The sequence below is a fragment of the Solanum tuberosum genome, unplaced genomic scaffold, assembly GCF_000226075.1.
Source record: "Solanum tuberosum cultivar DM 1-3 516 R44 unplaced genomic scaffold, SolTub_3.0 scf00010, whole genome shotgun sequence".
In the NCBI taxonomy this organism is placed as follows: Eukaryota; Viridiplantae; Streptophyta; class Magnoliopsida; order Solanales; family Solanaceae; genus Solanum; species Solanum tuberosum.
Window position 1 is genome coordinate 2444174 of NW_006238936.1, and position 13460 is coordinate 2457633.

At 28.9% G+C, this 13460-nt stretch overlaps 1 protein-coding gene and 1 long non-coding RNA gene across 2 annotated transcripts; one reads left to right on the top strand and one right to left on the bottom strand.

The window, feature by feature from the left end:
• The first annotated feature begins 1732 nt into the window (after positions 1 to 1732).
• Positions 1733 to 2532, top strand: LOC107061938 (uncharacterized). The gene is made up of 2 exons (XR_001474325.1): positions 1733 to 1907; positions 1985 to 2532. It is a non-coding gene; the product is annotated as an uncharacterized lncRNA (long non-coding RNA).
• A 110-nt stretch (positions 2533 to 2642) lies between these two features.
• On the bottom strand, positions 2643 to 9736 carry LOC102606355 (ferric reduction oxidase 2-like). Its single transcript, XM_006339547.2, has 8 exons — positions 9462 to 9736; positions 8811 to 8919; positions 8541 to 8723; positions 7950 to 8184; positions 4265 to 4592; positions 3953 to 4196; positions 3122 to 3825; positions 2643 to 3025 (listed from the first exon to the last, which is right to left on the bottom strand). The coding sequence occupies exons 1-8, from the start codon at positions 9658 to 9660 to the stop codon at positions 2886 to 2888; spliced, it is 2142 nt and encodes a 713-aa protein (XP_006339609.1). The 5' UTR covers positions 9661 to 9736; the 3' UTR covers positions 2643 to 2885.
• Between the last annotated feature and the right edge of the window lie 3724 nt (positions 9737 to 13460).

Genomic DNA, 13460 nt, shown 5'->3' on the forward strand with positions numbered 1-13460 from the left:
GGGAGAGAGGTGAATTGTATATGTATATCGGTTAGATAATTGTATATTATACATATGTATTTGTATATTCTGGCGAATTATACATATACAAACGTGGATAATTATACAAACTCGAAGTCAGCCCACGTAATTAATGTATATAATGTTAGTCGCGAGTGGTAATTATAACAAACTATAGCTTTGATGAGTAATTAAGTAGTATAAGTTTGCTTAACTGCGTAATTTTTCCTATTTTATATATAAAGAAAATATTTAACACTATTATTTTTGATGAAATTATTTTCAAAATGAAAATTTAAGTTATATACTTTTTTATTTTACTTTTTGAAAAATAGATACAATAGTATACGTGAATTTTATATTTATATATATATATATATATATTATAAGGTGACACCGCTTGCAAAAATTTATGCGTATGCCGCTGATTGATTTTTATTTTGATTTTGAGGCGCCAAACTTGTTTTGGGTACTCTAAAAAATATTTCTCCAAGGTCATTGAACTCCAAACTGAAATATCAGTCAAAGTGTACCACACTTGTTAAAAATCAACCCACAATACACCAAATACTAAAGAGTAAAGTTGTAAAGGACTTTTGGGAGAATGAGAAGACAAAAAACCAAAAGGTTTTATTTAATAACTAAAAAAAGTTAAAAGAAGACCTTTTGTTTTTTTATCTTAAAAAAGGTCACTTTTGTTCTCTCTTTAAAGAGAAAAACAGAACCAAAAAGAAATTGAACAAAAAAACCTTAATCTTTCCAAAAAGTCTAGGCTTGAACCCAGGCCACAAAAGCCTGACAAAAAAATTAAACAAAATGCCTAAGCTTGGGCTCGAACACGGAACCTGAAGTAGCTTTGAACACCCTTAGCCGCTGGGCTATATTTCTTTATTGTATCAAAAGTGTTCAACAATTTGTATATATCCAAAAATATTTCCAACGAAGGTTGTTCATCTGACCACCATCGCCAAGGCATAACTCTGCTCCTGGATATGGGAATAAGGCTAACGGATGGATGTTGTTTATATTATTGAGAAAGAGATATACTAGGATGAATGATGTTTAGATTAACGGAACATCATAGATAACTAAAAGAAAAGATAAAAATTACTTTCTTAATTAACCTACTGTTATTGACATAACATTAGAGATATATATCAGTAGTATTATGTTTTAGATAACATTTTATTTGAAAATTTCTTACTATCCCTTTATTCTAATCATTTCTCAATATGATTTTGAATTAAATTATAGTATTAATTTTTATTTATGATTCTGCTATATATATATATATATATACTTTTTATGGTTTTTGTCTCCATGCAGTTATTTTGTTAATAGTTTAAATTTATATAATAATATGATTATATAAAAGTAAGGGTTAATTCTAGTTAATAAGAGTTGAGCCATTTGTTTGCAATATATCATCTTTGATATTTTTATAAAAACTTTATTTACTAATAAGAAGATTTGAGTTGTTTAATTTAAAGTTTTAAAATATTATTGATAAAAATTAGATAGTTCTTCTATTTTTCTTTTTTTCATTTCAATTTTGTATTTTTTTTTCATAATATTTAATATTATCTCAAGTGAAACTATAATTAAAAAAATCACTATTAATTTTGTTAATATTCATTGCAATTAATTCAATGATAAATTTAGTTAAGTGATTTTATTGATACAAAAGGTTAAGTTGAGTGATTTTTTTTATACAAAAAGTGTAAGTTGAGTTGCCATCAGTTTTACTTTGTTCCCATTTGGGAGAACCTCAAATTCTGCTTATTTTGAGAATTGCTTTTGTTAGTTGCAACTCACATGAGGTTCCTTTTGTTATTTTTGCTCAGGTCTTGTTTGATTTATTTCAGCATGATTTACGCTTGTGGAAAGCATATAGCATTACTTTAAAGGTAAATTTGATACATTATTTCTTGGATACGTTGACTTTATTTGTGCATCTCACCGTGGTTTTCATGTGCATCTTCAGACCCATCCATCATTTGCTGAATACCATGACTTGCTTGAAAGTTTGGATGAAAAACTTTCATCCACTTCAAATTCAGAAGAGACGTGAGCTCTCTGGATGTAAAGAGCTCCCTTGGTCAGCTTTGCTATTAATGGTTAAAAGAGCTCCCAGTGAGATCTTCTACTTGAAGCTTTAACCGCACCAACTTGAAATCAGCATCAATGTCTAATTGCTCTATTGGGAAGGGGGTTGAGCGGCTCTGCAAAAGGCACGAGATGAGATTTCGGTTCCTGTTCTACTTTTACCCTATCTGTGTCCTGCAGAATTTATTTTGTAGATAGGCATATCATTGCTCCATGGTCCTGTTTCTTTTTCATGATTTATAGTTTGTATCAAATTTTAGCTTTGTCATCAAGGGTGTAGGTGATCGTAATGAAAAGGGGCACCTCTTGTATGAAAGATCTGATCTTCCGATAAATAGAGAATAGAGAAGATTTTGTGCATTACTGCATCACTCCTTTCCTTCTTTTTTATTTATTTACAGTTTATACCAGATTTCATTGAGGGTGTGGGCGATTGTAATGAAAAGGGGGGACTCTTGGATGAAAGATTTTGATCTTCTGAAAGTGAATATTTTGTGCATTTCATCATGTGGACAAATAAAGCTGAATATTTATGCTTCAGAATTCTTCACCCCATATTACTTCTTCTGATTGTTCGATCTATGGTTCTGGGAGACTGCAGAGGATACTTTAAGAAGATATTCGACAAAAAGTACTGTTATCTTGGGCAACCATACCCACAATACCTATTTTAAACACACATATTGATTCAACCAGAAGACTGGAACATATTACAGGGCATAATATCTATATAGATACTGCTGCATTCTTATAGAGTCCTTTTAAGGTAGCTCTGGAAATCACCAGGTGAAGCTGATGGACTCGAAGTGCAGATTTTCAACCAACCCAGATGAGCAAATGGCTGCTACGTCATGCCTCAAGGTCTTCGGTCCAGAGGCAAGTACTCCAACACTTGATCCTTTAACTTCTAGCAATATTCCTGCAAAAGAATTTCATTTAGTTACCAAGCATAGAGAGTTGGGAAACGAAGTACTACTTAGTAGTTTTGATTATGCAAAGATATTGTAGTAATTACTCTTGAGATCAGGTCGGTGGCCATAATGTGTCTTGATGGATTTGTCGAGCGATTGTTGAGGAAGACTTTCTAGCTCTTGATCAGCATAAGCTATTAACGAGTTTAAAGATTTTACTGAATCTGCCATGTCCTGAATCTGCTTAGTTTCCCTAGCACTTTTCTTCTTGTTCCACAGGAAGGCTGCACTTGCTGCAATTACTATAGCAGCTGCTATAAACAACATGTTGAACAAAGCCCTTGTGTGGATTGGGAATACCTTATTAGTACCATGATCCATAGGGTAAACATAGTATTGGTAAAGAAGTCCCACAAATAGAAGGTACAGAGCAAACGAAGACGATATTATAGCAGCAAGCCAGAGCCAGTTGTTCTGGCCTAAAATGGGGGTTATGGGTGCATCAGAGTGGTCAGGTTTGAACAAAATGGTCCGTAGGGGTTCAGATTTTTCTTGTGCTGGTTCAGTCTCTCTGGTTATATAAGCCTCAATTTGTAGGTCAAGATTAGAAGAACATCCTGAAGGAGTGCCTGCTATAGGATGAAGAAGGTCTAACATTGAGAGTTGTGAAGTGTTCCTGAACATACTAACTAATAAGATCTTGGGAGTTTTGCATTTCAGTGTTGAGCTCATATAAATCAGCTCTCTGATGATTGAAATGAATGGAGCTATTCCACTTCCTCCACTGATCAACACCAATGTATCATGCCTGTCATCAAAATTGACCACACCATCACAACATATCATAGTGGAACTACATCGACTCGGAAGAGTTTAAGCTCTATGTACAGACAGAGTAAAAGATTTTCACACTGATACTGTAAAACATATCTAACCTTAGGAAATGAGTGGAAGCAGGTCCATAGGGTCCTTCAACAGAAACATCAAGACGATTGACAGAGGAAGGCAAAGACATGACACTGTAAAGCTTCTTAGTCCAACTTCCTTCACATTTAATGACAACACTAATTGTATCTGATTCTAAGTTACTGTTTGAAGTTACAGTGAATGGATGCCACTGCAATTTGGATATGCTTGGCACATTTAGGAACATAATGCTCGTAGGAGCGTACTCCAAACCTACAAATTAGAACAAGTAAAAAGTGAGATAAGTAACCTGGAAAATGAGAGATGGAATTGTAGCTTACCTGATATTTTGGAGAAGTTGAGTTCAAGAGTTTCACAAGTCAAAACTCGGGCTGAAATCAAACGAACTTTTTGCTTGGATTGCAAGAATCTCAAGTATCGATCGATCAAGAAGAGGAAGAAACCAGGAAGCATAATGCAGGCATAGAACATTCCAGTGTGGAGTAGGTTGAAAATCATGAATAGAATGTAGAGATAATGTGTGTAGAAGAAGAGTTCAAACATTCTTCTTCTAATTGCTGGAAATGTTGTTGCCCATAATATTAATCCAACTAGTAAACCTAGTTCTCCAGATACATTTGATATGTAATGTGGATCCCATGTCAACATCTGCAACAAACCAAAACTAGCTAGTAAATAAGATATGATCAATTAAAACAGAAGAATATTCGTCAACTGATCAAATGTGCATAACTCATGTGTAATATGTGTATAATCTATGTATATTGGCTAGAAAAAAAGTCAACAATGACTCCGGCCGGCTATTTATGTAAAGATAATCGTTGCTTACACTAAAGATAGCCACAGATGTATATTTGCATAATCCATGTATGATATGTGTATAAACATATATAATCAAAGTATAGTATATTTATATCGTTAAAGAAAATAAACTACTAGAGCTATAAGTACACTACATTTTTATCAATAGTCAAATATTATCTGTATTTTGTGTATATTTCTTAAATTTTGAATATCCTTAATGAAATTCTTGGTTTCCCATTATCACATAGTATTATTTTGATTTATACTCATGCATGCATGAATAATTAATTATAGATATAATATGATTAGGTCATTTAGGTGTCGTGAGTATCTTCTAGAATTTTTAAATAGATACCAAAATGGATGTCACAATTGAACCTTTAAATCATTTCAATTTTTTTTAATTAAATGGGGGAATATTCTATAAAGTTAGAAAACACCAAACAGAAAGCAGAAAGTTCAAACAAATATTTGATTTATGTGGTCCAAAATTCCACTTATTGTGTTGTGTCACACTCATGCCTAATGGCTCTTGGAAATTTTTTCTTTTTTGATGAATAAGTTTCCAATTCTAGTGGAACTTTAATTTAGTGTTAAAGACAAAGAGGTTCCCCACATTTAACTGTCTCACCAAACTTTTATTCCTTTTATATTATTTTGACTGTGTTAGTTAATCAACCATCAACCATGTGTTGTTTTTCATTGAAAGTTATGAAATCTATTTTATTTTTTTTACAATTCTTTGATTTTAATTTTCCATTGATATGCTCAAGACTGCAAGGTTAATTTTTTTTTGGTATATCTGAAAAATATCAGATTCAAAAGTCGTCTTCTTAAGTTCAGTGTCAAGGTAAAATGTGATAAATAAATTGAAACGGAAGAATTACTAATAAATTGAATTATTTGCTACCTATTTGCATTACGTTATCTTACTATGTACAAATAAAGTAAAGTAATACTTGTCAATTTTGTGAATTTTTTTCCCAATTTGGCAACGGGAAGGGAGGGATTTTGAGAAGTGAATTTACACTATTGTGTGGATGACTTTCATCGATATTATTAGACTGAATGTAATTCGGCAGTTTATGGTATGAGTTTGTTTATTGAGGGAAAAAAACTTATACGGAAATTAAAAAGGAAATTTAATCATTTCTTTTGTCTTGTTTTGAAAAAAGAGCTTATTTAGAAATTGATTTAATTTTTTATATGAAAAGGGTAAAAGGGTTTGTTGATAGAAAAAGGATTTAAAAAAATGTAATGATGAAATCTTCTGTATTATTAGTTTATCACATTATTATATTTTTGATTGCTCCTCTCATAATGTGACAACTCACATATATAGTGACCTTAAAAAGAGTGATGATACATAACTATCTAGTTTTGCCTTTAAGAATTTGAAGCTTAGGCGCGTTCGATGCGAAGAGAAATATTTTTTATGAATATTATTTTAAGAAGAATATGTGAGTTTTTCTGTTTATTTATATTTTTAATGTTTGATATATAAAAAAATATTATTTTAAAAATATTTATATAATTTATATAAAAATAAATTGGAGATGAGAATATAGTAGTAGTTTACCAGATAAATTGATAAGTCAAACAATTTCAATCCACCAAATGAAATTAGTGATTTCTTGATTACGATCAACCAAGACTAAAGTTCTATTAAAAAGCATTTCCATGTGGCAGGGGTATGGATTGTTGGTAACGAGGTCTATTAGGATGGGGTAAAGATGAGGTGCACATATTGGAGAATGGGGAGAACACAATTAACATGAAATACAATTCATGAAACTTATTTTTTCTACTTGTACGAAAAAATTTATTTTTCTCATTTATAAGAAACTTGTTTTCCAGAATGATATTTCTGAAAAAAAAATTTACCAATATTTTTCGAAAAATATTTTTCCCTATACCAAACACACCCTTCTTTTCAAATTGAGTGTCAAGATAAGAATAAGGCAGGCACAGTTATTACCAAACATATGCATAATATGAATCCAAATTTTCCTTTACGACTTTAGACTATGAATGCATATATCTTTTTTTAAAGATAATTTCTTTAAAGTATAACTATGACAATAATTGAAAGTAAAATTCAATAAAGGATACAAACTACCCTACAAATGTTAAGAGTTAGTTGTTCGATCTACATCGTTCAAGAATAATAAAATTGAAATATTATATTTTCTATTAATATTTCACATATTTTACACCACTTCCAATTATTAAAGAAAAGTTATACCTCATATTGTTATTCTTTCACTATTAGTGAAATTTAAGATATAATAACAGATCAATTATTATTTTATCAAATTAACGTATTATGGAGATTTATCTGTAATTACCTTATAATTTATAATTAGTAACCGAATTATATTTAATTTTTCCTCTATTATCAATGCTTAAAACTTAATCCCTTTACATATGATGTATTTTTGTGTTGGTTGAAAATAATCATTCTCCACAAGTTGTTTGTTATGGTTGTTATTAATGCTCACTTCTCAAAACTATGAAAGTTAAAGTCCAATTAGGCCACCAAAAAATCAATATTTTTGTTGTGTTTTTAACATATGGTGGGGTTTAATTTGAAACCCAGTGAACTTAATATTCACACTTTCTTTTTAGTGTGGGCAGTATCAAATGTCATTATTGAGTGGCAAATCAAGAAAATTTAATGTGTAATTATCATCTTAACGTTCTCTTGAATCTTGATTAATTAAGTAGTTTCTTGTACATCAAAACTCTTTTTTCTTAATTCATGTACTAATGGATGCGATTACGCAATAATTGTTTACACATCATAATCTTGAAAAACCCCAACACCACCCCCCCCCTCCCAAAAAAAAAAGAAGAGAGATCTACAAATTTCACAATTTTAATGCGCGAAATTAGGTTAGCACTTAGCATTATTAGAAAATCGCTAATTTTCAATGAATCAATCATTGGAAATCTCATGTCATGTGTGTCGGTTTTAAAAGGCATGTAGATCGTCACTTAAGATTGTTACAGAGAAAAATCTTAGTATCAGTATTTTAAAAAAGCATTCTTGAGACGTATATCATTCTATAAATAAGTTCATATAAAAAAAAACCTTTTTTCGCTCCGCTTATCCTTATTACCCCATTTTAACACACATTTGATATTGCAATTATTGAAATAATATACTATATATTAATTAAAAATGAATGACATAATTACCTCATGTAATCTCCCAGAGACAGCCCAAAAGAGAATAAAAAGAAGACCATGAATAGTGAAAAGTGTCATAGCCATATGTCCCAACCATATATGATATTTGATGCTGCCTTCTGAAGTTAGTCCCAAAAGAGGCAAAATTGAAGAGCATCTACTCACTGGATAAAATAGAAATGTCAAACATATATTCCCTGTTAGCCCTATCACTAAAGCCAACCTATCAATTCTTGCTTGCCACCTACAAAATTTCCACCACAAAAAAAAAACTTCAGGTCAAGATATGGAAAAGAGTCGAGTCGATCAGAAGAAACAAAACAAAGTTAGGCTGAAAAAGAAGTAGGCTATGAATATCATGATCAATCACAATCCCTTGCCAAAGTTAATATTGCAAAATAAATAAGACTAAAAAAAAGTGAAAAAAAAATTAAAACTAAATTCTATACATTTTACTCTTGACTACTCAAGTATTCATCTATATAATAAGTGATATAAAAAACTAAAAAATAAATTTACACTAAGGATTTTGTATATCTTTATATACGTATGCAAAAATCTTAAAAGACAGATAATATAAACGGAAAGGGAGAAACTTACACTTCAACTCCTTTAGTTGCTGCATAAGTAGTAATGGTATTATACTGAGCATAGAGAAATGCTGAGAAATACCAAACACATAGAATAATGAACATGGCTAGAAAAAATAGTTCTATCCATGTCACTATTCCTAATGGTTTGATGATTTTTGGCTTCTTCAATATCTTCAACCAATCTTTATTGCTGAAATTAAACAACAATAAAAATAATTAAATATATCATAATCTCAAAAACAAAATAAAATTAAAAATATTGTTGTATATATCATACCGATATGATGAAGTGACAATATCACTTTTTTTCTTCTCTAGATGGACATAAAAACAGCCCAAAACAGCTATGAATAAGATTGGGAATGTGAAGTTCATCATAATGGTACCTGTAAAATAACCACCAAGAATCAAAATTATAATTTCTTTTATTTACCCTCATCTCAACAAGAAAAAAGAGAAACAAAAGAAAAAAACAATGAAGTCCAATTTTCATGCTGGCATTATTTTCTGTATCATTCCAATTTTATCAAAAATTTCCAAAAAGCAAGAGTAAATGTAGTTAATCATTTGCGAGTTCATCCAAACTCAGTATGTAATTTTGACTTGAACCTTATATACATATATATTAAAAGATCCACAAAATAAGTACAAATTGAATCCTGTAAATTAAATGATTTCTGACGAACCTTATACACATACACTACTAAAAACACGCAAATTTCCCACGAATTTTTTCCAAGGGAGCTCCATCGGAAAAGTTTCTAACAAGCCAATTTTCAATTTTCCTTGAAAATTTCCATCAGAAATTCACGTGTTTTTAGTAGTATACTTTCAAACTCAAATTTATAATATTCAAATCTTGAATCCACCTCTATCAAAATGAGGAAAGGGATGGAAAAAATGGAAGACTTAATTAAAATTAAAATACCTTGAATATCAAAGAATGTGGAATTGGTGGCAGCAACAAGAACAGGAACCCATTTTTCATAATATGTAGAGGTTGGCATAATAATCCACATCATTAAATTCCCAAGAAATATTGTAAGTGCTAAAGCTAATATTGCTCCTTGTATCATTCTAATTTTCACATCAGAAAATGATGATGATCTCTTATCCATCACCTCCATTTTTCTTGTAACAAATTAGTTTTTGTTGAATATTAGAAATATATAGCAAATATGTGTTTACAAGTTGTATGCTATAAATAAGCAAAATTTGTATGGGATGCTGACTTGACAAGATTATTGCACCTCTCAATGGTCTAGTGATCTTGTCTTCCTAGGGCCCCATTTTCCATATATTTTTCATTTTTTCATTTTTTTCCACCTAGTTTTCAATTTTTCTTACTAAATATTTGAGGTTAAGTTATATAAATCGTCAGCGTTATCAGATCACTTTAAATATATTTTACAAGTAAAATAGCTATGGTGAATGTATACATGGCATATATATCATTTTAGTTTGATTTGTATCTAACACCCTAACCAAATGCAATATATTTTTAGTTACTACTTTTGTAAATATATATTTTCTTTTAGCAATTACTAATTAAAGATTGTTTTGTTGGATTTCTTAATGACGAAATGGAGAAAGTATTAAAACACATATTTAAAAGCAAACCATTTTTTTTAAAGATATGTAAAATATATATATATATAAGTGAAAACAGAAAAAATGTGCATGCAGATAAAGTAAGCTAGTGGTAGACAGGGGTTGTGCTCCATATATAACTAATATATACTAAGAATTTCTCCATATTTTCTTCTACTATAAAATATTTTAATAAGTTTAAATTTTACGTATATTTTATCCACTTTAGATTTTACTGTGTAGAATTACGTTGGATATGTTATTACTGAGGTAAGGTTAATGACTTTTAAAAAGTATAGTATACCTAAAATCAACATGATTGAAATAGATTCTCAACTAATTAAAAAAACATTCAATTATTTCTTGTTTTTTGCTAAATTTGTATTGATTCCACCCTATAATATACGTTATTCAAGACAATTTTCTTTGATGCAAGTGTTGCTCCCAATTGCACACGCAAGTGTACGTGGTCGCACAAATAATATAATGGCTCTTAAAAGTACCAGATTATCGAATCCAAAGGACTTGTCAATTAACTATTTTTACTAAATTATATTGGTCTAATTATTTATTTAAGAGTGTCAAAAGAAGATAATGCAAGAACAAATTAATAAAATTACTTACAATAGTTGGAAAATCTCAGGGCTGCAGCATGCAATGAATTTCATGTATCATATTCTTGGCTTAGAACTAATTTTAGTTGTCAAGTTACTGATTTACAGGATTAATTGTATGAGTCGGGCTACACACCTCTAGTCGCCTACTCCAATTAGCTATCTAACTACATCGTTGAGCGGGGATAAATAGACTAACTGGCGAACATTTATATTTCATCATGTTTCGTAACCAAGCAAGTTATTCGTCCGGGCGTCACTCCTAAACACAGATCACCTCAATCAAATGGGTCGATCGAGCTCTCTATATTCTCTGGTCTATCTAATCCCTCCTCTCTCGATTTTAAGATTAGACAATAGATTTATCTCTAGATGGTCAGTCAAGAAATACTAAAACAAGAATATAGAGTAACTTATAATGACAACTAAGAATTAATTCATAAACCTCAAATAATCAACATTTAATTCATGGCTACAACCCCAGAACAAGGGCGTTTAGCCACTAATCTCTAAAAGAAAAAAACCCTAAAAAATATTGACGACTTTTTACTTGATGCCCTATTATTGATCTCCCCTCTAATTGTATGCCCCCAAAATTCATCTCCTATAATTATTTATATGAATTATTTATAGATGTAGAAAACCATAAATAAAATAATTGAGTCCTAATCAAATTAGGAACCCAAAACCAAAAGGAATTGGAATTCCTCCCGTGCGTAAAACCGCCTCAACTTCCACCGCCTCTCAATTGGCCGCCTTCAGATTCTGCCAACTGGCAGCCTTGAATTTCTTTTCACTTGTAATTGCACGCACTTCTTATATATTTTTATATTAAATTTAATCAATTAAGCTGTCTGCTTAATTTCCTTCTTCAACCTTTCATCTTTAATTCGTTTTAGCTTCAAACTTCTTCATCTTTCCACCAATTCAATCCAACAAATAAAATATACCATTTAGCACAATCCATAAAATTAATGCTCAAAAATAGCATATATAAATAATAAATATGACGCAAATAATGATTAAAAATATATATTTTTGGCCTCACATCAGTAAGTTTAGGTTTATTCTATTTCTTTTTAGTACATCTTCACTTACTATGCATATTTTAACATCTATGGACCATTCTATCAAAAGGTCGATGCAAACTATGATTAAACCATCTCAATCGAAATATTCTCTCTTGATAGAGTGCATAATATTCTAATTTTTTCATAGTTGTATTTCCAAATACACTGCTTATTTTTGAATATTTGTACTTTAAAATTAGGCAACTCTAAATATAATAGTATCAATCTCCATGGTGATATAAGATCCGTTATTGAATCAATCCTTAATTTCGTTCCATTCTTTTTACTGTCATAAAAATATCTAATTCGATTAATAAAAATATCTAATTCGATTAAACTCGACTACCAAATTATAACCTACCAACGTTACATAATAGTATTGAGTAGGTACACATAGTAATGAAAATCAAAGCTCCCCAAAACTACATGAATTCTATCTTTTAATATAATTCAGGTCTTACTTAAATGTATATATGGTTGGTAATTAATAATTAATTCCTCATCAAGCATTTTCAATTTCAGTTGGAAGTGTCTAGAGGCCTCTACTTCTGTTGACAAGTCATTTGCTACCAAAAAAAGATTTCTAATCACTTGTCCTACCACTGAAGACCATATGATAATTAAATTAATAATTTTCTTTAAAGTAAAAAATAATTCAAGCAAATGATTTGTACATTTTGTTATTTTTATACTCCACATAACTAGGGGAAATTGAAAATCACTATGGTCAAAAGGTGAATTTTACTATTTCTTAACAAAACATAAAATTAGATTTTACTTCACAAACTAATTCATTTTCTTTGTTTTTGACTCTTTACCTAATTATAATTTCTTGTTACCATCTCATTTACATCAATCTTCCTTTGTTCATCTTCAACCTATATTCATTTGACAACTTTCAAAAACTCAAACCAACCAACCTACATACATCTCTTTTCTTTTTTTGTTAATATTTTTCAACCAACTAACCATGTTAATTCATTGCTTCAATGTTAATATCGTTATCATCACATATGATACATGTCATATACATAATATATACATGATAATAATAATAATAATAATAATAATAATAATAATAATAATAATAATAATAATAATAATAATAATAATAATAATAATAATAATAATAATAATAATAATAATAATAATAATAATAATAATAATAATAATAATAATAATAATAATAATAATAATAATAATAATAATAATAATAATAATAATAATAATAATAATAATAATAATAATAATAATAATAATAATAATAATAATAATAATAATAATAATAATAATAATAATAATAATAATAATAATAATAATAATAATAATAATAATAATAATAATAATAATAATAATAATAATAATAATAATAATAATAATAATAATAATAATAATAATAATAATAATAATAATAATAATAATAATAATAATAATAATAATAATAATAATAATAATAATAATAATAATAATAATAATAATAATAATAATAATAATAATAATAATAATAATAATAATAATAATAATAATAATAATAATAATAATAATAATAATAATAATAATAATAATAATAATAATAATAATAATAATAATAATAATAATAATAATAATAATGTTATAAAATAATATATTGTGGATGTCCACTACATCAAGAAG